The sequence below is a fragment of the Pinus tabuliformis genome, chromosome X (genome assembly GCF_031772625.1).
Source record: "Pinus tabuliformis cultivar Carrire ecotype Pingquan chromosome X, CPIR1, whole genome shotgun sequence".
Classification (NCBI taxonomy): Eukaryota; Viridiplantae; Streptophyta; class Pinopsida; order Pinales; family Pinaceae; genus Pinus; species Pinus tabuliformis.
In genome coordinates, this window is record NC_142308.1 from 116,342,835 (window position 1) to 116,370,343 (window position 27,509).

General features: G+C 39.4%; 1 protein-coding gene across 3 annotated transcripts in view; it reads right to left on the bottom strand.

The window, feature by feature from the left end:
• LOC149138703 (uncharacterized) overlaps nt 1-27,509 on the bottom strand; it is a 153,381-nt gene that overhangs the window by 46,516 nt on the left and 79,356 nt on the right. For 2 of the 3 annotated variants that reach the window (XM_089448266.1, XM_089448265.1), the window contains exons 4-5: nt 12,055-12,082; nt 11,726-11,834 (exon numbers count right to left, since the gene is read on the bottom strand). In XM_089448266.1, coding sequence (XP_089304392.1) covers nt 11,726-11,834; nt 12,055-12,082 — 137 coding nt within the window. Of the gene's footprint in view, nt 1-10,806; nt 11,458-11,725; nt 11,835-12,054; nt 12,083-27,509 lie in introns of those variants that run through there. The other variant, XM_089448267.1, reaches the window with a different exon arrangement.

A 27,509-nucleotide genomic window follows, 5' to 3' on the forward strand; every position in this document is an offset into this window, starting at 1 on the left:
GAGGCACTGCCCCAACAGCTGCAAGTTGGTCTCGAATCTCCTGAATCCTGGTGAGGAAGGGGTCTATGCATTCCCCTTTCTGCATCTTGGTGTATCTCAGCTTCTCCTATAAGTACATCTTCCACTGCTTCGAAGTGCACTGGTACAGCGTGGAAAGTGTATCCCGCATCTCCTTGGCAGTACCTTTGCTAGCTATGTGAGAAACAATGTGATCCTGAACACCATCAAGGATCAATCTCTTCACCCAAGCCATCTCTTTTATGTACTCTTTCAGCTGATCTGCATCTGTGGGGAATCGGGATAGCTACCACTGCATCTATGAATGATTTCAGGCCATATTCATACAGAAGGAAGGACATCCTTGCCTTCCAGATGACATAGTTAGAAGCACCATCCAACTTGTCTTGATCTTGAAGTCCAGCAGTGGCCATTTCAAACAATGTCGAAAATCTCCTCATCCCTTCTGCTCAGCTGCTACTAGGCTATTCGCGCTCCCTTCTAGAATGAGAAACTTTGCTCACAGCAACTGTTGATCTGCAAGGGAAATCAAACTTCTTGAGACTAGAAGTTCCCTGAGGAAAATTTTCCCTCAGTGTGTGCTCTTCTTCCACCCGACGCTAGTTCTGCTCTAGCAAACTGCTGCAAAACTACTACGTCCAGCTAGAGATCTACTCTGCGAAAAATATTGGTTGCTCCCTCTGCCACTGGAACCTCTCGATCTAGAGAGATCAAATTTTTTTGTCCCTCTCAGAAAAATCGATTCTCCTCAAGAAATTTGACCTCTTGGCCAAGGTGACTGCGTTGCCTCTAGGGTTTTGACCTGCTGCCCCTCAATGAATAGTGAAATTCCCTCTTCCTTCGCTACTAAGCTCTCCAGTTGATCATCTGCGCTCTGATACCAAGTGAAAATTCAAAAATCCGAATCTTATTGCAACAATTGGAAATAATTCTCCTAATTGTTAAATTAATTTTTAACAATTTATTTACTGTTTGCAACAGCAACACTGAATCAATCACACTACAACCTACACAAATAAACTGCGAAAGAAATAAACGTTGGAAGAAATACTAGCACACACACATAAAATGACAGTTATTTTTGGACCAATGTCCCTAGAAAAACCCAACTTGGAAATATCGGTGCAGCAGCAGAGGGTTTTATTATTTTATATATATGAGACATAAAATAATAATAAAAATATTTATGGATATGGACAATTATTCGGGTGTTGGGCAAGCAACAAGCAGGAAGGGGATGAGTCATTAGGAAATTAATAAAAAAATTGTATATAAATTGTTGATGAAGTTAAGAGGAACAAGACAGGTACACCATGAGATCGCTGAGAGGCTTAAGTGGGAAGACAATAAAAAGGCCAATATTTAGACAAAGTAGCTTTGGTCAACAGCTGAACACGCAGAAAGCCTTGACATTGAACTAGAGCGAATCATTCCTTCTATAGACATTGTGGTTGTATATACCTAAGCTGGACGACATAGTAAAGTTTACAATCATGGGTTGTTCTCTGGTAGGGGCATTTTTACATTCAATAAGTCAGACTCGGGTAAATCAGACTGATAAAAAGAGATCATTCCAAACATAGGCAAAGAATCTATTGTAGACACAACCTACAGGAAAAAAATACAAAGACGACTATTACAGAAGAATAAATCTCTATTCAATCGGAAACGGGGATTATGTAGTGATACTAAATTTAAAGATCATAGATAATCTTTATCTAGATTTTATATTAGATTTCACATTTTTATAAAATATTTGAAAATCTGAAGGACAATATTGAAAATAAATAATTTTATCAAATTCCTAAATATTTTCAAAATTTACAATCAAATGAAGTTCAACTGGAATAAACCAATCTGCAAAGAACTGTAGAATAAGTTGTCCAAACTGTCTACTTCTATGAGATCAGCAATAAAGCAGTTTTCTACGACTAGATTTTCAGGTTGTGCGACTATGTATTGTTACTCATTTAAAAAAATAAAATCTAGTAGTGTGTACTTATTTAAATTTAAATAAAGTAGATGAAGATGTTTATAGATGCATTCCAATTTTTCCATTGAAGTTCCATGAATTGTAAATTCCCTTAAATTCTTCTTCATGGTTCTACCTTTTTCAATGTTTTTTCCCTTCATTAAGCAAAAGTTTATATACAGTTCATCAATCAGTTTAATTTATATAATTGCAAGTATAGTTTTTCTTAAGCATATCAACCATCTTCAAATCAACAACCCGCCCTACAACAAATTGTTGTTCACCAGGATCACCACCAATCCACCAAAACTCCTAGCCAATCTCGTTGCAAGCCAGTGAAAACCACATCTCCATGTCTTCAGCTGAACCCTCTGCTCCATGATCTAGACAATCCCATCTCCTTCTGAGTTACTTTGTTGTTGATGCAGGAAAATTTACTTCTTCCTGCAAGTTCTAATTTTCTACTTCTAGGATGTCAATGCAATATTGACATCAAGGTTCCCATACACCTTTAACCACTTTTTGATCTCGGCTTTTTGTTCCTACAATAAAACAAACACACAAAAATCTATGCACCCTCACTTGTGATATTTAAATCTCATATCATTTAATTTCAAATCCATATACAAGATTTGAAACTTTGCTTAATTCCAGATTACGCATAAAATTGGAATTCTTCATTCACACATATACACAAAGACAATTTGTAAACATAATGAAAATTTCTTTCATTAATAAAACCATGTCCATACAATTACATAACAATTACAGAAGTATTCATTCCTCTCTTTGCCCAGATCTCATATTCATTTTGGCCTTTAGCTTTCCATTGCTCTGATCTCACATTCATTTTGGCCATTAGCTTTCCATTGCTCGTAGGCTTACAATAAATACAATTAAGAAATACAATATCTTTTCTAAATCCTAAAAGCACTCCATAAATCAACTTTTCCTAAATCCTAAAATCACTCTCTGATTTATTCCCTAAAGCTCTCATAATTTATTCACTAAAGCTCTCATGATTTATTCCATAAACCTATCATGATTTATTCCATAAACCTATCATGCTCTTCAAGGCAACTTTGCTTTTGCCTTATGGAAAAATCTCTCCTATCCATAGCTTTTCTAAAACTATTCTATAATAATTAAATGAAACTAAGAATATTTACAATTAAGGAATTATAATTCCTTTACAATATTGAAACCCCTTTTGGAGCTTTTTTTCAAAAATCTTGATGGATTGGAAGCTCTAATGCTCCTGCATCAGCTGTGCGCACTCTAATTCACTAGCCCTTCAAAGTACCTCTGATACCATGTTGATTTTCCATGATATTGGAGTCTAGGTTAGAATCTTACAATCACTGATGCTACCAATCCAAGTATCACAACAAACTACTTGCACAATGAAACAATAAATAGCAGTAAATCAACACGTGCACAAATATAGACAACCTTTTACAAATTTTAACTACCCAACTTCATCATATTAAGAAACTGATAATACAACAGTCTAGGGCTCCCGTACCAGGGATAATGGCCCTCATACATCCACTGATACAAGACTACAACTAGGACTTGGTGTCAACAACTATGGCAACCAAACTGCCCGAACAAGATACACTGACCATCTAGCTGGTGTAGTGCGCTCACTCAGCTCCTCTCGATCGTATGTTGAACACACTTGCCCAACCCTTCGGCTCTCGATATGCAACAACACCAACATGCCTCTATCAATGAACTAGCTTCATTAGGTCACTGAACACGACTCCAACTGCTCTTTAGCTAATCATTAGTCCTTCAATGCATCAACACATCGAGACTCTTGTTGCATTGTTCACAACTTTGTTTGTGAACAACTCTCAACTGCCCACTGCTGCTCCTCAACTCCTTTGGGACTTCTTGCCCACTAGTTGCTCCTTAGTCCTTCAAGGACACAACTCTTAGGGACTTTCTTCCCACTAGTGTCTTCCTGTGTTGCCCGATGAAGACGTACTTAGGGCACGGAGGGCTGCCAACTATCACTGCAAGATGTCCTTCTCCAATAATGAACTTAGGTTGATGTGATCTGCTCCCTTGACCTCCTTTCTTTGTCCTTCAAGAATCAATCTTGAGCTCACCCAATTCTGCCTCTTCTAAGTTAGTCCTTCAAGAGGATGTACTTAGGGCTTGGAGCAAGCCACTACAACCCTCCTAACTCCTGTTCTTTTGCTTGCTCCAATAATTGTCCTGCACTAGGACAACATCCACTAGCAAATCGCATCAACTCAAGAAGATGGCATACCTTGTCCTGCAACCCTCTGCTGCTCCTCTTGACATTGGCATATGTGCAAATGTTGATGATGAATCTTCTCTTAAGATGTTCAGACCACTATCCAAACTAGGACTATCGAATTTCCTAGGAAATTATCAACTAAAAGAGCACTTACCTCAGATTTGAAGACCCCTTCTGCTGCCTCCAAGATTGGCTCCTGTGCCATAGTAGTCCTGAAGTATTTGGTCTAGTTAGGGCACCAAACCAACCCTTAACCAACCCACAAATGACCCCAAACACTTTGTTGTCCCTTGACAATAATCCCACCCTCCTTCGTTGTTACACAAGCCATTCTAGGACGTTGTTATAGTCCTCTTTTGACTGCCAACCAACCCTATTCTAGGTCTTGGTCCTGCTTGTAGCTACTCTAAAGATTTCAGGTTTGTTCAAAGGAGAGACAACCCTCAATGTATGCACAAAACTCTTAGAGAAGCCCTCCACTATCACAGTAAGCCTCTTGCAATTCTGACTTGTCCAAAACACAAGAATATACCAAAAAATCACTCGGCCCTGTCATTTCCTTGTTGTGGCTGCCTAAGATGCTCTTTACTTATGATGATTGCACTCAAGAAATGAGGCTCCTCCTCACTTCTATTTATACAAATCATTAGATTGTGCAACAACTAGCCCTTGGGGCATTACTAAGTCAAAGCCAACTTTAACTTTGTTGCGGAATCCCACACAAAACTTCAAAAAATTATTTTCTCCATTTTTACAAGGCATCTCATGGTGCTTGAAATGGCTCCTTGCTCCTTTAAAGATGTCCTACGTCCTCCATGAGCCAATTCATCACATCTCATCATGGTTTTAGCCCCACACCTTTGGGTACAAAAACCCCAAGCTTGGGTTCTAAGCCCACAAACCATATTTGTGTACCCATTCCTTCAAAACCCTCTAGCCTAGGATTTGGAGTACCTCCTGTTGTCGCTCAGATTTTATAGGCACGGTATGACAATGACTGAGGTCAGGGGATTTCACTCTAATCCCCGACCTCTCCATTCCAGTTGTCTCCAAACAGCAGGTTATGGGGGGTAGTCCCTATGGAATGTGAAAATGCAAGACTCGTTCGGGAGACACAATAGAATGGCTTAGCCACTTGGTTGACTTTAGCAAAGTTTTAAAGATTCGATTAGATCTATATATGAGACCAGTGCCTTATGGAATCAACTACTTGCTTTAGATCAATTATAAACTAGGTGACCAGATGAACAACCGTTGCTTAAATGCTCAACTATCTTATATGCTATGCAAATCTTATGACCTAGGTGTAATGCAAGAATCTTAATTGATTTTAATTATATGCCTAGCTAAGTGGATCCCTTAATCCCTTGTTGTTTTGAGGCTAGTCTCAAAAGTAAGTGGTAGAAAGAAGTCAAGGTGAAGCAAGCAAAGGCTTGGTTAACGATGCCCCTCCTTGAAATCTAATGTACCTGATGCCTCCAGCGCTGCAGAGATTGTGGCTTTGACGACTGTAAGGTCATTGTTTTAACCACTAGAGAGGGTCTGTCCACACTTCCGCTCTTGATTAGATGATTAGATATTCAGGAAGGATATTTAATCATTTAATTTCTCCTCCATTCTTCCGTCAAATCCTTTCAAGATATGTTTTTCTGCCATAGTTGAACATTGGCACTTTGATAAGTTCTCTGTAAGAGAGGGCTTTGTTTGTGAGCAAGGATTTGTAACTCATCAACAACCACCCATACAACAAACCCTAGATCTGACCATTATGCTTCATAGATTGTTGTCCAATGATAGTGAACAACATTAAAAGGCCTCATAACACTTGAGGGATCCCCCTCTAGTTCGAGGGCCAGCGTGAACCCAAAGATTGGTCGAGTTAGTTTCTTGGCGCAGTTTCGCAGCCAAGAACTGCCTTTTAGAAACAAATACAACAGAGGTATTGCAAACCGTAGGCTAGAGGGTTTTGGAGGAATGGGCACACAAATATGGCTTGTGGGTTTAGAACCCAGGCATGGGGTTTTGTACCCAAAGGTGTGGGGCCAAAACCAATGTTATCATAAATGAATCGGTGAATGAACTGAAAAACCCTATGGACCGAGAACCGGTTGGAACTGAACCAGAACCGATAAAAAACCGGAAAAAACTGGTTTACCAAAAACACATAAAATATTCATATTTTAAAGAAAAAACATATATATTCATGTGCATCCATATGAATCGAAGCCATGAAAGTTTTCATTTATATAGCAAGTATAGTGCATATAACCAAAATAACAATTAGTGCAAAACATCGTTGAACCAAAAAACATCAAGAAGCAGGCTCTAAAAGGCCTTTATAGTCCAAAATAACATGATAGTATGATACTACAATCTACAATACTATAGCTATAGCCTACAAGTGCTAATTGTCAATGTCATCATCAAAATCATCATCCTGATCATCCTCCTCATCCTCATTTGAAGAATGAGTAGCATCCAAGTCTGCAATCATTGCCTATATTGGGATCTTTGTCATCAATATAACCCTCTAAGCATTAAAATAAGATAGATGAAGCATAGCATGTTAAGTCAAGATTTTGTTTGAGTGATGGGTCATGGTTACAGGGGAGCGGCCCCCCTGTCGAATCTGCTCCCAAAGCGCGCTCCGGGAAGGAGCGCATTGGGAGCGACCCCAGGAGCATTCTTCCGAATTCGCTCAGGGAGCAAATTCGAGAGCGCGCTCTCTAAAAAAAAATCGCTCCCTGCCTTTTAAGGAGTGATAAAGGGAGCTATTACAAAAAAAATTGTGTGTGGCAACCTAATGTTCAATCCTATGGCCCTAGTGTTGATATGCAGTTCATGGTAATGTTAAATTCTTAAAAGTGACATTCTCCTTTATCTTTCATTTTCATCCTTTTACTTAAATTTTTAACATTACCATGAAATGACTCGGGGTGTTTGAGAGTGGTTTCTACCTTTTTTTCAGGATTTCAAGATTGTGGGGGATTGTAATGTTTCCATTGAATTTTGTCATGTACTAGGGTATAGGACTTGTATTTAATCAAGACCACCAAGCCCTCTTTGCGGGGGAGACTCCCAATGATCAAGAGCACTAAGGCCATTCGACTATGCAAGAGGAGACTCCCAATAAACCACAAGACAAGAAATTAGAAATTTCTCATGGCAAGAGGGTCAAGCAATAGATAATAGATTTACTTGCCTTTTCTAGTTTCTAGTACTTTTTATAACTATTGACTCTTTCGTATTTATTATGGTATTTTTTGTAAACAATATATGACAATTTAAGTTTGAAGTTTGAAGTTGGCATTTATAACTCATTGGTAATGAATTATGAATATGATGCTTCGTGAAAGTTGAAAGTTGAAACATTTCATTTCATGTTAGATATTCTTTGTTATAGTTTGGTTACTTCATAATGGTAATGGTTACAAGTACAACTTTAGTGATAAATGATGACAAATGTTATATATTGAATTTTGAAAGCTTGAAACTTTAAGATTGATGAATCATGAGACTCGATATGTTGTATGGTACTAACTTGTGGACGTGCTTGATGAAGATTATAACTTCTATATTATTGATGTTATATGGTGCAATCCATGTTTTTATGTTTTTTAAAATCTAATTCATCATTCTACATGCTTTTGTTGACATATATGCATCAAAATATATAGAAATATATATTATATAAAAATTTGTTCCGGAACCGGGAGGTTTTGAAAATGTCGCTCCACACTCCCGCTCCCAAGTAACCTTGTGATGGGTACATTTTTAGTAGAGTCATGATAGAGGAGTTCGACAACCAATGCCACTAACATCAAAGTACATAGAGGAATTGGTGCTCTTTATTAAATACTCGTTTCTTACCCTCATACATGACAAAATCCAATGGAAACGTTGTAATCCCCGCAATCCTGATATCCTGAAAAATCGTTAAGTCTGTTGGATTTTGAGTGAAATCTAAAATTCTACTTTCTCCGTATGAAATCCAATGAGGTTGGAACCACTCTCAAACATCCTTAGTCATTTCATGGTAATGTTAAAAATTTAAGTAAAAGGATAGAAATGAAAGATTAAGGAGAATGTCACTTTTACTTTAAAAATTTAACATTACCCTGAAATGGATAGCAATAATAGGACCATAGGCTTGAATATTAGGCTAAGGACCATAGGCTTGAAAATTAGGTTGGCCCAGGGGAGAATTAAAAGTGGGCCAACCAAACGAAAAGGCAATTTTTTTACGTTGCCTTGGAAAGGTACAAACTACACAAAATTGGCCTTGAACCGATCGGTTTTGTGCAATAGGCCGGTTTGGTACCGAACCAACCTATTCCGGTTCAGACCGCTTTTGGGCCAAAAACGGTCAAACCGGCCAATTCCATCGGTTCCGGTCCTGTTTTGATAACATTGAGTGATAGGTCGCAGCCCTTCGTGCCCTAAGTGGGTTTTCATCGGGCAGCACAGGAAGACACTAGTGGGAAGAAAGTCCCTAAGAGTTGTGTCCTTGAAGGACTAAGGAGCATCTAGTGAGCAAGAAGTCCCAAAGGAGCTAAGGAGTAGCAGTGGACAGTTGAGAGTTGTGAACAAACGAAGTTGTGAACAACTCGACAAGAGTCTCGATGTGTTGATGCGTTGAAGGACTAATGATCAGCTAGAGAGCAGTTGGAGTCGCGTTCAGTGACCTAATCGAGCTAGTTCATTGATAGAGGCAGGTTGGTGTTGTTGCAGAGCAAGAGTCAAAGGACCGAGCAGGTGTGTTCAAGGTATAACCAAGAGGAGCTAAGAGAGTGCGCTGCATTAGCCAGATGGTCAGTGTATCTTGTTCGGGAAATTTGCTTCTCATAGTTGTTGACGCCAAGTCCCAATTGTAGTCTTGTATCAATGGATTTATGAGGCCCATTATCCCTAGTATGGGAGGCCTAGGTTGTTGATGTTTGTTAATATAACAAAGTTGGGCAGTTAAAATTTGTAAAAAGTTGTCTATCTTTGTGCACGTGTTGATTTACTGCTATTTATTGTTCCGTTGTGCAAAGTAGTTTGTTGTGATACTTGGATTGGAAGCGTCAGTGATTGTAAGATTCTAACCTAGACTCCAGTATCATGGAAAATCATCACCACATATTTGACTCAAAGCAAGAACCCTGAGATTAAAATTGCTCAAACAAAGACTTGTAAACAGATATAGGAGTTCAAGTCCTAAATGCTCTAAAACATCTAAATTTTGGTCAAAATAACTTCACAAATTCATTTCGAATAATCACCTAAAAAGTGGAATAAGACTACACGTAACACAACTATAATCATTCTAGGGTACTTCCATAACAACTCACAAAGAATTTACACTGATCCATCCTAGTTTTATCTCTTCAATAATATCCAAACCAACTATAGCTAACCCTATGACATTAATGCAAGTGACATAAATAAATCTCATCCTATATTCTCAAGCCATACAACCTTACGATGGATTTGCCTAGTAATCCACCACATGTTTGGAGAGCTCAAATTGAAGACCCTATCTTAATACACACATCCTATGAAGGAAAAAGGTTGACTACCAACAAATTCATTAGGAATCATAACATTTAAAACCTTGTAGGAAATCTACAGGAAAAGCTCCCAACATCTTCTCTGGGTCAATGTGGGTGTCAATTATTTATTAGAAATAGTTTCCATATACAAACAAAAGGCCATCATAAGCTCAAATAAGGCCAATCCCTTCCCACAGTGAAAAATTATTCCTCGCCTTGGCCCTTTACTAAGCTCTGGTAAGAAAGCCGCCAGCATGAAGAAGTTATCTGTAAACACTGGGCCTATGGCTTCGCCAACACTGATCCTTCTTTGCAGAATTAAAATTGTATATCTCTGCAGTCATTGTCAATCCGAGATCAAGCTTCTCAAGATGCTATTCAGCAACAGGCGTGAATGATTCTGTTCAGATTTAGTTTCAAGACTTGGTTTATTTGCTTGTAATTCCAAGACCAATGCCAACAATGGAAAACAAGTCCACCCTACAGTTTGCTATGCCATCTGAATAACACACTCTGTACACCCACCACTTTATTATCAACCCATTTGTCTAGTCATCATATTCATGTGGTTTACACAACAAATAAGCATTCCAGTGAACAGAGCAAAGGAACTATACTATTCTGGGTTGTTTCTTGTGATTTACACACTGCTCAAGTTATTATTTTAATCTAGCAATGCAGCAAACCAACAATTGCGCTGTGGATACCCATCAGCATTCAAAGCAAATTAATTAAAGTGCTGTGAGGGTTCGAATGTGTATCAACTTCACGGGTGTTGGGATTAATTACCACCGGAATGAAGGAATCAGACAGAAAACCAGAATCACTAAGCAATTAGTTTTTAAACACAATAGACACAGATATTACCCTGTAAAAAACCTTGGAAAAATCTCTGACATCAAATCGCTATGCTCGGTATTTATTTCTCAGCAATTATAGAATTACAATGGTGTTTGACTCTTTGGAGTCTTACAGATTACAATCACAGCAATTTTATTTAGCATTCCCTCTATTCTCTGCCAAAGAAACCCTTTTGCATCACTGTGGAAGAGTTCATAGGAAGTGCTGGCTTGCTAGGAGCATCTGGAATGCAGGCCAAGTGTCCCCATCTCTTCAGCTCCCCAACTGCAACACTTTTCCTCTCCCTTAGTCTTTTGTTGGCAGCATTCCAATTGGAGTTCCTTTTATTCGTGTTTTTCTTTAATTTTTAATTTTTAGTTCTTAAAATGGCAGTGCAGCACTTTGTAGGTAAGTGGTAGCTGGTTGAACTAGCATGGGGCCCTTCACACTGTCAACTATATCCTCTAATCTCATAATCAAATTCCATAGCCACAAGCTTCACTTTCGTAGCCAAAAGTTGTAATTTTTCCGAGTGATTTGCATTGATTTGGGCCATTAAACAATTTGATGTTTATTGCAGATCCTTTTTGGATCAAGAAGAGATGTCTCCCTAGTTCTACACTTTCTCTCACAAAAACTCCACCCAGAATTCTTCTATTTTAGGGAGACCCCAAACAAAGAGAAGAGATCTTGGTGAAACAATCATTGCACTCTTCCCACCTGCCTGCCTGCTTGACATAAGCAATGATTATGGACTTGCGCTAGTTATTGGAATGAGATTGCCTGTTACTTGATGCATGAAAAGATCCATTTTATACAACCTGAAAGGATATACCAGAGTTTGTGTTCAAAATTTATTTAAGTTCAGAATCTGCATGGCAAAGGGAAGCCTACCACAGAACGCACCATAGATCATAAAAATTGCATTTCCCTACATTTAAATTTTAAGCAGCAAGATTACCTAAGTTGAAAATAATTTCAATTAGAAGTTGCAAAGCTAGAATTTTAAATACAGTTTATTGTACTTTGGAAATCAGAAAATTGTAAAAAGGCAAAAATTTATTTAGGAAAGATGAAAAATAGCCTCACCCAACAGCTGTAGCACCCCAAGAAGCCATGTTGTAAATAGTTTTCCCGCTATCCCATATCTTGCGGAGTTTTCCTTTATTTTTTGTAACAGCAAATGTTTTCTTCAAAGCTGGACAGTACATAACTAATAAATATGCATGTCTTGGACTTATTAGTTACTACTGAAAAACATTTAATTTGAAAAAGCATGCAAATGTCTGGTTCTCGAAGATGATAAGCATGATGCTACATCATTTTAGTATTTACATGGAATAAACTCATGCTATAAAATATTTCAACATGTAAAACTTTAAGTACAAGGAATAATCTCTAATAACGTAGGGTAATACCTTCCTGAAGTTGCTCAGGAGTCATTTCCTGCAAGATAATTCCATAGAAAATAGCAAAAGAGAAACCATAAGATTCATATCATTCTTTCTCAAATATTGAGAAAAACCTACACATTAATACTAAATAGACTTTATGCTGTTAAATTATCACATAAATATAGCAGACAATTAACTTCAGGCAATGAGGATATCCTTTTAGGTTTATTACTAGCTGTTAGCTGTTAAATATAGGTTTCAGTTAAAATTTAGAACGCTACTACATGGTAAAAAAATATATTCTTTTCTTGAGAATATTTTTCCAAGCCAAAAGCTGATGCAAGTGTGTATGCAACACATTAAAGTCACATGTATTGTATGTTGATGTTATAAGCTCAGACAGGTGCTTGTGCATAGGCTCGGTGTCTAGCATGCAGAGGAATTTCTCCCTAGCTCAGAGGGAGTGTTAATTTGGCAGTTCAGAGACAAACTCCAACCATGGGACTAGATTCCTCTTTACGAAAGGACCAATTTTGACTATTGAAGCACTCAATTTGGAGAAGGGAAAGTGTACTTTCGAATTGAAGCCCACAATGTCACATTTGATCAGGTCGGCCCTAATAGGAAAATGGACACCCTTGAAAGCTTATAAATACAAGTGATCTCAAGCTCATTTGGACATCACCAAGCCTCTTCTTCTTCTCTTCTTCATTGATTGGTCATCACAAGTTTGAGGCTGGGTCAAGAAAGTTGGTTTGTACAGGTCCGAGATTACAGGGTTTGAAGCTTGCATGTGTTTTGGGTCACAACTGTAGGCTTGTCACAGCTAGATTTCGGCTATAACCGCAGAAATTTGGTTCGTACAGGTCCAAGATTACAGGGTTCGAAGCTCGCACATGCTCTAGGGTTTTGGGTCACAAACGCAGGCTTGTCACAGCTAGATTTTGGCTATAACCGTAGGCTTGTAGGCTCAACAGTGCAGTTGGAAGGTCTCAACCGCACACATCCTTCTTCCTTTGTGTGATTGGGCTCTAGGGCTGAAATTTGACATTTGACTATAGTTGACCACAGACAGGAAAAGTTGTGTCTGATCTATATTGATGCTGGGAACATATTTATTAATGTTGTTGGGATAATTTCGCTGGATGATTTTGTATTGGGCTCATTGTTGTTGAAATATGTAACTAGGTTCGGTCTTCATAATGACATATGCAATCATGATTGTATTTGATGTAATGAGTAATCATGATTTTATGTATTTGATGTAATGAGAAAAATAAATTTATTATGTTATTCTTGAGGCATGAGTTTCATGCTCAAGGGAAATTTATTTTTAGGTCAAGCACCCAATGAGTGCTTCTAGGGCTTGTCATTGAGTCTACAAGCCAATAGAGTCATTGTCATGTATGAAAGACCCTTTTGGGCACGTTACATATTGTAAAGAAATTTTATTTGAGTCAAAAGAAAGTCAAAAGACCCTCCAAGACCTTGTCATGGTGCAAAGATCAAGTCGACCTAAAGATAGCAATTCATACCCTTAAAAAGCCTATAAATAAGAAGGAACTCGACGTCAATTGGACACTCACTCAAGCAAGTTCGATCTTCTCAAAAAAGTTGCTGGAAAAGGACGAAAAAGAGTAAGATCAAAGTTATGGGCCTCTCTCTGTCTTGTGCTAGGGTTTCTACAGTTTTTGGGCAAATCGAAGTGTTGGAAAGCTACTCGGCAAGTCGAAGTACTAGATAGCTATTGGGCAAGTCGAAGTGTTGTTGGGCAAGTCGAAGTGCTAGGAAGAAACTGTTGGGTCGAAGTTCCAGAAGAATTTGTTGGGCAGGTCAAAGTTCTAGAGGAATTCGTTGGGCAGGTCGAAGCTACAGAAGAATTTGTTGGGCAGGTCGAAGTTGCAGAAGAATCTGCTGGGCAGGTCGAAGTTGCAGAAGAATCTGCTAGGAGGTCGAAATTGCAGAAGTTGTTAGAAGGAAAGCTCATTAAGGAAGAAAGGTTTGACTTGGTCTTGGAGGGTCTTGGTCAAGGGTCATAGGTCTTGGAATTCGTCAATTGAAGATTCTATAAGAAGAGAAGAATTCTTGTGGGTTTTCCTCTCAGTTGGAGAGGTTTTGGCCCTGGCTGATCGCCTATATCTTGTGTCCTTTGTCTCATTGTTCTTTATGGTTTGGTAGTTGTTTGATGAAGAGAATACTAATAATAATCAAGTGAAAGAAGAAGATAATCAAGTTAAGTAAAATTACATCACAAGCAATTATCAAGAAGAGAAATCACCTAATCTAGCTGCCCCTAGATTTCTCAACATGGTATTAGAGCTAAGGTGACTACATCAAGGAAAGGCAACTTAAAGAAGGACATTCGAGGGCCAAAGCACTAGAAGATCATCAAGAGTATCAATCATCAAGAAGAACTATTCATCTCAAGGATCATCACATCCGAAAGAAAAAAGACCTCAAAACCCTAGCTCATCCAAAGAAGGGTTATATACTTGAAGCATTCTTGAGAAGCTCACATTGTCTTCACAAAGGTAAGATCTACAGGACTCTACCTCCACTTGAAGAAGGACTACTCATTGAAGCATCTTGAAGTATCTACATCCAAGGGAAGCAACAAGAGGCGTTGTCATCATCATCAAGGAATCAAGTGATCTCCCTCTCTTGGAAGGAGCACTTTTGAAGGAAGAAGACATCTTCTATTATCAACATCATCATCTAAATCAAGAAGGCATCTTCACTTGACAAGTAAGTACCTCTATATTTATGACTGAATCTGCTATCAAAATGACTTCATTTTGCAAGGAATGCAACAAATTGGTTGGGTCATCAAACTTTATTGCATGGAAGAAGAGGACAGATTTGATCCTCATAGAAAATGAAGTCATTGAACATGTTAAGGTACAATCACTAAACCTCCAAAGGAAGAAGCTCAAGCTCTTGCAAAGTATATGAAAGGGGAAGTAAGGGCTCAAAGGATTCTTATTGAATCCATCAAGGATCCCCTCATACCCTATGTATCAAAGTTGGAGACATCAAAAGAAATATATGACAAGTTAATATAATTGTTCTCTATAAGTTGCAAGAGAAGTGATATCTTTCAGGAATGAGTTGTACAAAATGAAGATCTCAAAGGAAGATGGAATAGCCTCATATTTTATGAAGGTATTAGAAACAAGGGACCAACTACAAGAGTTGGGAGAAATATTGTCCGATAAAGAAATGAACACCATAGTGCTCAATGCACTCCCAAAGGAATTCACATCTAGTATCTTTGGAAAGAAGGAAGCCACCCCATTCAGTGAACTTTGGTCATTGTGTAAAATTGAAGAAACTAGGTTGAAGGCAAAAAGCGATGTAAGATCAAACGAGCAAGTCCAAGCATTTTCTGCCATGGCTAGGAAGAAAGGAACATTTGGCCTTTAGAAAAAGAACAAGAAGAATATGTCGAAAATCCAAAGCTATGGTTGTCATGAATATGGGCACTACAAGAGAGATTGTCCTAAACTCAAGAAGGAAAACAACAAAAGAGGAAGGGAAGAAGCCCATATCACTGAAGAAGTGGAAGAACCTGAGAAGAAGAAATCAAAGGAGGAAGTGAGAGATCTCTACTATGACTGAGATAATCTCCTCCACTAAGTTCTTTTTAGTTTTGTAAATAATAGCTATCATGGTAGGAAGCATTGTAAGTATGATAGGATGCATCATATTAGGAGATGGCATCATGGTAGAAGCATACAATTGAAGCAAGAGCTCATTATAGTAGCTTGAAAAGGAGAGCTGAAGTAGAAGTCTACATGGATGTAGCAATCATCACATAAAGGAAGTAGCTTGTGGTAACCTCATTTAAAGCATGTGTAGTGCATATGGTTGAAAGAAAGTCATCTAACATGATAGAAGGAATTCATCATACATCATCATCATGAGAAAGGAGCTTCTTCCGGATGAGGATAATCTAAATCCTTCATTGGAATCTTCATTAGAAGGTTCACCTCTACTTGGAAGAAGCAAGTGTCTCGCTAATCATTCCACCTTGTGTGGGATACATTGTTTAGAAGGATGATGGTATGGTGACAAAGGAGTGCAGCAGGTCAAGTTGATTGAAGTACTTTCAATCAAGGAAAGGAAGTTGTCGAAGGAAGTCAATATGACCAAAAGGAGAAAAGAGGTATCTATTTGATAGTTTAAGTCATGTCATCATATAGTTGTTGATAGCATGGGTAAATGCTCCACCTTGTGAGCATGATCAAGGATCTCTTCCTTTGAAAAATTCATGAAAGCAAGGTTCACATATTGACAAGATGAAATCAACATAATATGTCCTCATATGGAATATGAGGTGGTTGACAATCATGATGAAGGAACTTTGTCAAGAAGTTCCTGGGGAAGCAATATGTGAAGGAAGGAAGAAGAGATCGTAAAAGTTGCAACTATGGTCTCATAAGGGAAGGAAATCAACATCCAATGACTAAAAGAATTAGACATGACATATCCATAGAAGGTATGAAGACCTTGATAAGGTCTATAAAAGAAAGAAGACCCTTGACACATGAAGTCTTGGAGATGTGTTTATGAATGTGTAGGATGTTGCAGGCAAGCAAGATGTCATGATGAAAGGCCATCACAAAAGGTAACTTTGATTTGATGTTCATTTTCTATTGTTGAACAACATCTAGATGGGTTGATACAGGGTGTTGTTGTCACCTTGCACACACACCTAAGTTAGTGGTTAAAGCCCTTAACCCCACAAGGTGTGCCCTATGGCAAAACTAAAAGATGGGGTTATCACCTATTCCCAGCTCTCTCCGTAAAAGCTCTCTCTTAGGTAAGCTAAGGGGGGTTGTCCCTAATGAAAAGTTAGATCAAAAAATGGTGTGAGGTTTTTAAGAGATACTAAGGTTAAATGGATTACTTCAAGATTATGAGCAAGTTCAACAGGTATGATAAGCAATACAAGATATGAAATAAAAGGTGCTCTCAATAATCATCGACACATAATAAAAGATAAGCATGTAAACCAGTGCCTTCAATAATGCTTCAAAATAATAAACACTTGCTCAAAAATAAAATGTTTCAAAATGAAACATCAAGTAATCTCGCAAAATTAGACCAAGATGAGCATATACACATCAATTGCAACAATAAAGGAGATAGTACTTGAAAGTAAATGATCAAATGACAAGATAGTGACACCAAATTACTCATGAGCTAAATGATCATCAAAGCAACAAATATATGAAATAACTTCAAATAGTGTTGCACCAATGAAGGATATTCCAAGTACAAGAAAGTTAATTGTTGCAAAAGTAAAAGATCCAAATACTTGCAATATAAAGCAAATGCTTCTTGACAAAATGATGATATTTTCAAATATGACTCAAATAAATTCAAGATAATATATATAGGAGAATTGCATTTGCAAGTAAAGTAAAGTTGTGATGTAGAGATGTTATTGGTTTATTTTATTATTTGTATTCTAAAACAAAGTTTCAATTGAACTATGGTCCCGAGACCTCATCCTTGCCCGGAAATCCAAATCTCACAATGAGGAGTCAGTAGGGGTGGAGGGTCCCTAAAGTCTATACAGCCAACATAAGTTGGAGGTTAATTTGTTTTTTGGAAATGCCAATTAGTAATAAAGTGTGCCCAAGTGAGATGCTTGAGTCATTAGAGGAAATTTCAGCCTAAAAGTGGCCCCCTAAGGAAAAATAATAAAATAATAGTTATGAATTTTGGAGGGAAAAAATAAAACTACATATTTTATTGTATTTTTAGCTTATCTCCTTACTGATTTATTCAAATTTCATGTGTGGACACTCATTGAACACAGAATAAAATTCCACATCCAATGAGTACCCATTATGCATAATTCTGAGAAGGCCCACATTGATAAACATTGGAAATACATTGAAAAAGCATGTTCAACACATTTTTCAATGTATCTTCAATTTTTATCAATGTGGGCCTTCTCAGAAGTATGCATAATGGGTACTCGTTGGATGTGAAATTTAATTTCGAATCCAACAAATGCTGCCTACACTTGAAATTTAAGTACATCTATAAGGAGATAGTCAAAAATACAGTTAGAAAAAATAGTTTTTTTTATTTTCCCTCCAAAATATTTACATGTACCACTTTTTAAATTTAAAGGATTTTAATTGGTTTACATATTATATACATGAAAATTTCATGGGCAATTTTAAGATGATATTTCCTCTAATGAAATGTTGCTCTTTCCAAAATTAAGTATTGGTGCTCAAGTATAATGGACAATGCTTAAGTAAAAATGCTCCACAATTGCTTTGCAAGAAATAGAGTCAATGCCAAATTGCTTCAACAAAAGAATGTTCAATAATAATCAAAATGCCACATAAATAAAATTGACAATGATAAAGCAAAGTACTCAAGAGACTTGTGAAACCAAGATGGTTAAATTAAACCAATTTAAGCTTGCCAATTGTGTAAAATACTCGCTTGCTTTTAGAAAAAAGGATATTTTGTGTGTTGTCATAGCAGCTGAATGCAATTACTCGAGAAATTGAAATAAACAAATGTCAAACTTGTGCTCTAATGAAAATGGATGTGAAAACTATGTCAGAAACTAATCATGCATGAGTGAAATGAAATTAGCAAATGAGAACTAGAGTAACTAAACTAAGATAATTAGTTCACCCAAAAGCAAAGATCCTCCCTCCAAAGGAGAAGGGATACCATGGGAAAAATCCCAAGCTCCCTCACAAAAAAACCTCGCGTTTTTTAATAGTGAATAGTAACAATGAAAAGAGACCTCTCTAGGGACTTCGAAAAGAAATTAAATCTTTACAAAATTTGTGCTTGTGATGCACTAGACTTCCTCAAATGCCCAAAGTAATTGGCAAAAGAAAATCATAAAGAGAAGGCCTCTAAAGTCTGCAAACTTCGAGAAATATTTACATGAAAAAAATCAGATTGTGAAACTCCCCAAATTTGCCCAATGTGTGAATTGTTTTGGTATTCACAAATCAGCCACTTTACAATCACAATGCATGCAAAAGGAGAAAGGCTAAGCCTCCTATAGCTCTTGTTCCTTGAACATAAACTTAGCAGTCCTCACAACAACCCACGACTGTCCTTGAAAACTAGTCTTTAAGTGAGAGGCCAAAGTCCTACACTAGATCTCTAGATTTTACTGTAATTAGTGCATGCATGCAAATGGAAATTATGCAAAAGAATAGAGAACGACAAAACCCTTTCGGGAGAAAACCCAGCTGGAAGGTGAGGTTGCTTCGCTCTCTTTCTCTGTCTGGAAATATGGCTGCAGGTACAAAGAAGTAATGCATGTGGCCCGTGGGCTACTACAGTGCACAGATACTCTCTATGTGTTCTACCTCCTATTCTCTCCTTGCTATCTTTGTTTGGCTATGGAACAACATGCTCTCGAAAGAATGGAATGCCTCTTCTTCCTAGTGGCTTGGTTATAACACAGCCTAATAGCCTACTAGTGATTAATTTTGACTACATCAACTCTTAACTAGAGTTACAATATAGACTCTTCTAGAGTCTTTTACATCACAAACACGTCGCTAGCCCCTCTTCCATGAATAATGGGGGCTGACGCAACATTCTATCAAACTATAGGTGTGAAAACAAGAAGGTCAACTTTATGTTACATAACTTTTGCATACGGACTCCAATTGGTGTGCTTCTTGGACTGTTAGAAAGGTCTCTATGTGTAGAATAGCAAGAAAAGGTGCACGCTAAAGCGGCAAAGTTTTACCCCATAAAAAGGTTGTTTGATGCCTCAAAATGCTCCCGGAATGCTTCAGACCCCGTTTCACCAAACTGGGTCCGCCGGTAAAAATGGTCCCGTGAGTTGATTTCTCCACTTTTTCCACTCCAAATGCATCGAGATGGATGACAAACAATATAACGATCCAATTCGTATCACACATCCCCATTTTGGGAGGCTTTTGGTCCCCAAAAGCTTTTATAGAATGATGTGAGGAAATTTTTCCTCCACCTTCTCTCTGGTGTACCATTTAGCTTTGCCTGGAAGTTGTCCCTTTAACCCAATCTGCCAAAGGTCATGTTGCCCCTGTCTTGTAGTTTTGGACCTCTTTTGCAAAACTGTATCCTTTGTCAACTCTACCTGAGTGTTTGGCACCAAATCCTCCACACAAGGTAGGACCTATTCCTCTTCCTGATCTAGCATGGAAGGCTAATAGAGTTTCAAATTCTCTACATTCACAACTGAGTAAATGCGCATATATGGTGGTAAACTAAGTCGATAGGCATTATCACCCACCTTTTCCAGTATCTCAAAGGGACCATACCTTAGAGCCTTGATTTTCTTACCAAGCCCATACAGCCTCTCCTTGTTCAATTGTAGCCATACTTTGTCTCCCACTTTGAATGATTTCTCTGTTCTGTGTTAATCATGCATGACCTTATACTTCTCCTGCGACTTCTGCAATGTTTCCTGTACCTGTAGATGGATATGCCTGATCTTCTCTATAAATTTTTCAGCCCTCAAAGTATCTCCTATAAGATCTTCCCTCACTCCTCCTTGCTGCCCATATGCAATATCCAAAGGTGAAGGTGGCAAATATCCAAAATAAATCTCAAATGGGGACTTTCATGTAGAAGTGTGGACTGCTCTGTTGTAAGAATGTTGTATATATACCATATTTTCATCCCAGGTCTTCGGATGCTTCTGGTTGTATCCCCTCAAAAGTTGCACCAAAGTCTTGTTGACTACTTCTGTCTGCCCATCTGTCTATGGATGGAATGTTGTAGATCTCTTCAAATTTGTGTCCATCTTCTCCCACAATGTAGTCCAAAATGCACTGAGAAATCTTGTGTCCCTGTCTGAAATGATGCTCCTTGGTATCACAAAGTGCACCCAAACTTGTCCAAAGAACAAGTTTGTTGTTTTTTGTCCATTGATTGTATTTTTACAGGGCACCAGAACACACATCTTGCTGAACCTGTCAACTTCCACGAACAGGTAGTCATGTCCTTTCCTGGTTGTCAGTAACCCTCCCACAAAGTCCATGGAAATGTTTTCCCAAGGACAAGTATGGACAGGTAAGGGATGATACAGACCATGTTTCCTGTTGCTAGGCTTGCTGGTAGAACAAATCATGCATCCTCTTATGAACCTAGCTACCTACTCTTGCATCTTGGTCCAATACACATACCTCTGCAAGTTAGCCACGGTCTTCCCTACACCAAAGTGCCTTGCAACCTTGGAGGTGTGAGCCTCTCTAATCAGCTGCAAACGCTCACCTTTAGGAACACATAGCTTATCCAGCCTATAGAGTAACCCATCCTAGAGATGGTAGTCAACGATGTTGTCGCCATCGTGCACATGACTCTGACTCTACAACTGTTGATACACCTCCTTGAAGTCCTCATCTTCTGAATATGCCTCTCTGTATGCATCATGGGTGAATGGCTCCATGTGCATAAGAGTCCCCAAAGCTGTAATCTTTGATGTGGGTGGCCTTGAAAGCATATCGACCAACTTGTTTGTGTTGCCCTTCTTATACTTGATCACCAAATGAAATTGCTGTAAAAACCCCATCCACTTGTAATGCCTAGTCTGTTGTAGCTTACTCTGGGCCTGCAAGTACTGTAACGGCTGGTGATCTGTGTGGATTACTATCTCCTTTCCCATCAGATAGTGCTTCCACTTCTTCACAGCTTGCACCATGGCATAGAGCTCCTTATTGTAGGTAGGGTAGTTAAGAACTACCCCATGAAATATTTCAGAATGGTAGCAAACAGGCCTTCCTCCCTGCATCAAGACAACTCCCATAGCATACCCACTCGCATCTGTCTCCACTTCAAAGGGTCGTTGCAAGTTTGGTAATGCCAAAACTAGTGCTTGGCTGTTCTTCTTTAGCTCTTCGAAAGCCCTTTGCTGACCTTTTCCCCACTGGAAACTCTTGCCACTTGTTGTTATGGCATGGAGCGGTGCTGCTACCACTGAAAACAAGGCTATGAATTTACTCGGGTACTGTGCTGCCCCAATGAAACTCCTGACCTCAGAAACATTAGTAAGCATCGGCCATTTCTTGATGGCCTCCATCTTGGAAGGATCTATCTTCAACTCTCCTCCCAGATACACCAAAAAATGCTATGCAAACTCGCACTTCTTGAGATTTGATAGCAGTTGGTGCTTCTTCAATGTTTCCAGCACCTGCGTCAAATGTGAAATATGCTCCTCCCAGGTAAGCTCTATATACTAGTATATCATCCACATAGACAATAACAAATGAATTTATAAAAGGGTGCAGTATATCATTCATTAATCTCATAAACGTAACTGGTGCATTACATAGGCCAAATGGCATAACTAACCACTCATACAAACCTTGCTTGGTTTTGAAGGTGGTCTTCCATGTATCTTCTTCTTTGACTCGAACCTGGTGATATCCAGACTTCAATTCCAGCTTGGTGAAATACTTTGCTTGCTACAACTAATCTAGCAGATCGTTTATCCTAGGCAAGGGGTATCTGTTCTTGAGCGTGATTTTATTCAACACCCTGGAACCTATACACATCCACCAAGTCCCATCCTTCTTCAGCACAATGATGATGGGTGACCCACATGGTGATGTACTCAGTCGAATGACACCCTGTTCTAGCAGTTGTTGCAACTGTTTTTTCACCTCACCTGCTTCTATAATGGACTCCCTATACAACCCAATATTTGGCAATAGCTGGATCTCATGCTCCACTTCTCTCTTAGGTGGTAACCCTTTAGGTTCTCGGAACACATCCTTGTATGCCTGTAACAAATCCTCCAATTGTTGTTTTTGTTTCTTAGTACACCCCTCCAGGGATGCCTTGCCTCTTATTGACTTCTCTTCAGACTGACTTTCTCTTAAAAACAATAAAACATACTTCTTGCTGGAACTGATCAATTTCTTGGCCTGATTGGCACTTACCAGTGAAATTTTCGACTTGCCTTTGTGCACGTTGATGATGAACGATTTTCCATCCTTGATGAGCCAGTACTGGTTAGCTCTCCTCATGAATATTGCATCACGCATGTACATGTATGGACTCCCAAACACAACTCCACATACATCAAAGGGAACCACATCTAGATCTATTTCATCAATAAAATCAACACTGATATCAAATCTAATTTTGCATTGTTTTGTTACCTTCAGTTTTGCATCCTTATTTACCCATCCCAGTGGATATGGACTTGGATGATCACGAACTTCCAGCCCCAACTTCTTGACCAGCTCTGTTGCAATGAGATTCGCCTGTGATCCTGAGTCAAACAAAGCATCAATCTTTGTCTTCTTGACCTATATCTTTATATGGAAGAGTTTGGTCATTTCTTTCTCTTCCTGTTGTTGAAGGCTACTCAAATTCACCTCCTTCTGCACTGATGTACAGACGATCTTCTCATCCACGTCCGAGTTGCTTTCAACTTAGTTGCTCGAATTAGTGGCCATGAGATTCTTCTTATTATCTTTCTTCTTGTTCTTTGGGTTTAGCTCTGGATGCAACTTCCAGCACTTCTCCTCTATATGGCCATCAATGTTGCAATGGTTGCAATGGTTGCTAGGATCTTTGCACTGGTGTGTTGTGGCTGTTGTCTTTTTATCTTTTCCCCCATTTTGCTTCTTCTTCCCCTCCTTAGAAGCTTCATGTTGCTCCTTCTGCTTCGATCCACTTGATTGCACTCTTTTCGGGCGTATGTTCTCCAAGTACTGTGCATGTACACAAGCCTTGTCCACCGATTTGGGCTTGAACAACATCACTTACTCACGCAGATGGCGGTGCAAACCCCTCAAATACTTGAGGAGTACATCTGGATTCTTTGGAGAGATACCCAGCATTATAGCCATCTTTCTGAATTTGCGGTGTACTCCTGCACGCATTGGCCCATCTTTTGCCTAAAGTAATGCCATTGAATCCATTGGTCCTCCACGTACCCAATGGGATAAAATTGCGACTTAATGAGGGTTTTGAAATCCTCCCACTTAGTCACTAGAGGTTCTCCCTCCAACCTCAGTGTTTCCGTGTGGCTCTTCGACCAAGTCAGTGCATGTCCCTCTAATTTCAGTCGCGCGGATGAGATCTTTTGTCCTTCCTCGATCTCATAGATGCTGAAATAAACTTCTAGTTGCTACAACTAGTGATTCAACTTCAGAGCGTCGATCTTGCCATGGTATCGCTTGATATCAACTTTTGCTTCCGTTTTGAACAGGGATTGATTCACAACACTCAAACTAGGTTGATCTTTTCCAAGTTCTTTTTTCATCTAGTTTTCGGTGTCTTCCCGATCTCCTGATCCCCCTTCTGATTTGTCCTCTGCATTCAAACCCCCATTGTGGTTTATATCTATGACTTGTTGTTCGAGCCGCGAAAACCTCACCTCTGCAAGGATCATGAAGTTCATTTACAGAATCGTCGCCCATGATTAGGGTTTTACAATTTTTGGCCCCGCTGATCTAGATCCCCGTAATCTCCACAAAATACCCAAAGAAACCCACTATGATACCAAATGATCCGTAAATTGTCGTGGATATTCCAATGGTCAATTCGTCAAAACAAATCTAATAATATTATATTAAAACTCTAAAAAAATGTACACTATTACAGTTTTATTAAATTTCTAGATCTGTAGATTTTACTGTAATTAGTGCATGCATGCAAATGGAAATTATGCAGAAAAATAGAGAACGACAAAATAAGTTCACACACACATAAGACACAAGATATGCTCTCTGGGAAACCCTTTCAGGAGAAAACCCAACAGGAAGGTGAGGTCGCTTCGCTCTCTTTCTCTGTCTGGAAATATGGCCGTAAGTACAAAGAAGTAATGTTTGTGGCCTATGGGCTGCTACAATGCACAAATCCTCTCTGTGTGCTCTACCTCCTATCTCTCCTTGCTATCTTTGCTCAACTATGGAACAAAATGCTCTGGAAAGAACGGAATGCCTCTTTCTCCTAGTGGCCCGGTTATAACACAGCCTGATACCCTACTAGGGGTTAATTTTGACTAAATCAACTCTTAACTAGAGTTACAATATAGACTCTTCTAGAATCTTTTACATCACAAACACGTGGCTAGCCCCTTTTCCATGAATAATGGGGGTTGACGCAACATCCTCCCGAACTATAGGTGTGAAAACAAGAAGGTAAACTTTTGAGTGGCATAACTTTTGCATACGGACTCTAATTGACGCGCTTCTTGCGTCGTTAGAAAGGTCTCTGAGTGTAGAATAACATGAAAAGGTGCGTGCTAAAGTGGTAAAGTTTTACCCCCAAAAAACATCGTTTGATGCCTCAAAATGCTCCCGGAATGTTTTAAACCCGGTTTTGCCAAACTGGGTTCCACCGGTAAAAACAGTCCCGTGAGTTGATTCCTCCACTTTCTCCACTCTAAATGCATCAAGATGGATGACAAACAATATAATGATCCAATTTGGATCAATCTATGTTGATTTGGGGTAGCATCGGATGTGCTCTAGCCACGAAAATTGGTGGAGAGGCTAAGGCACATGAGATCTCCAATGCCCAGAAAGGGTTTGGGCAGAGTCTAAACAGTTTGAGAGATATTAAAATAAATAATATCTTTAATGGAGTCCCTAAGTCTAAACTTAGGGAAATACAATATTAATGTGTATTAATATAAAATTGTGTTAGAATGGTCCAAAAGTCATGGATCAAGCCAGATCTAATCTTAGCCGTTGATTAGGGCCTTAATCTCGGCCATTGATTTGTCAACAAGAAAAGTATAAGAGGAGGCTTGAGGGTCACTTGGAGAACACACCAAAAGATCAAGATTTCAACTTTCTGAGGCTAGGTTTGCTGAGAAAGTTGAGAGAGTGATCAGAGTTGCAGCTGAGGGGCAGTGAATATAGCAGAGACGCAGAGATAGCATCGGGAGGATCAGCGCAGTAGCCAGAGAGAGGACGCAGAAGCAACCAATGGTTCACGCAGAGCCAACCAGGGCTCACACAAAGGCAGCTAGGAGCTGCGCAGTACCTCAGAGGGCTAGCGTGGGTAACGCAGAGGGCAAGAGGATTGATGCAGTGCCTCCAGAGGCTAACGCAGAGCCTCTAGAGGCTGACGCAGTGCCTCCAGAGGCTGACGCAGGCCAAGCCAAGGTGACGTTGGGCTAACGCTGGGCCAGAGAGAGGCTGATGTTGGGGTTTCGTGGGGCAGATTGGAGTTGTAGAGCTGCCGGAGCGTTTATCAGGGGTTTTAGCCAAAATATCTAGTTCCGAGTAAAGAGGTACTACTGCCAAGATTTTTCTCTGTTGGGTGAGCCGGATTTGGCACCCAGATTGTATTCTGAAACTGCTTAATAAATCAAACCCTCAGATAGCTGCACCAGTTTCCCGCATTGGATTTTTCGAGGGACATTAGTCCAAAGACAACGGTGTCACTTGTGTGCTTGTCTCTATTTCATTCAGTTGACAATCTATAATGTGTTGAGCATGTACTTGTATTTATTTCCAGTATTTACATGGTAAATAACTTGTTAATTAACAGAACAAGTAGGTAGGAATAAATTAGTAAAGTGCATGAAAGGTTTCTAACGTGTCAGACTTAGAAATTCCAACATGGTATCAAAACGTGGTTGCAAATCACAGGAGAACTGAGGACATCAGACGAACAAAGCAACAGCAGTAGCAGAAAACAGTTGTCTCAAATGACAAAAGTTGTTCCCAGTAGAATAGCAGCAAGGAAGGAATGACGCAGTGCCTGCGTCATCAAGATTGAGCCAGGAAGAGGTAGTGCAGAGGCTGAGGGAGGCAAAGGCAGGCTCACGCAGAGGCCAGGAGGGCTAACACAGTTGGCTGAGGAGGCTGATTTGCCGGTGTCGGGATTGCGCAGAGCCTAGGAGCTCTAACCTTCAGGTTGCTGGGGTTTAGGAGGTTGTGGGTAAGTTGCAGAGTGAAGCTGGTGGGGTACTGTAGTCAGAATAGTACCTAAAAAGGCAAGGCTAAGGTAGAGGGAGTTGCTACCGAGGTGGATTTCTAGCCAAGGAATCCATATCAGTGTTGCAGTTGCACAGACGATTGGAGAGGGGCATCTCGACATTGGCAAAAAGGGTTTCCAGGAGGGAAATCGAGGCTCAGGCGAAGTCATACCAAGAACTTCCAAGAGGGAAGTAGAGGAGCAGTGAAATGGCACCACATGGAGTAAGAGACCAAGACAGACTAGACGAAGCCTCAAACTTCGTAGTCTGGAAGGCCATAATCTTATTCGTACTAGACAGGAATCATGTCAAGCACTTCGCCTTAAGGACGATAACTACCCCAGTTGATCTGGCTGATAACGGCAGGTACGAGGATGCAATGGTGAGGGCTAAGTGTATCATCCTTGACGGGGTCAAGGATCATATAGTACCACATATTGCCGAGAAGAACACGGCACAGGAGATGTGGGAGGCCCTGACCAAGTTGTATCAGCATACTTCCGTGCAGAGGAAGATGCTACTAGAAAATCAGCTACGATAATAC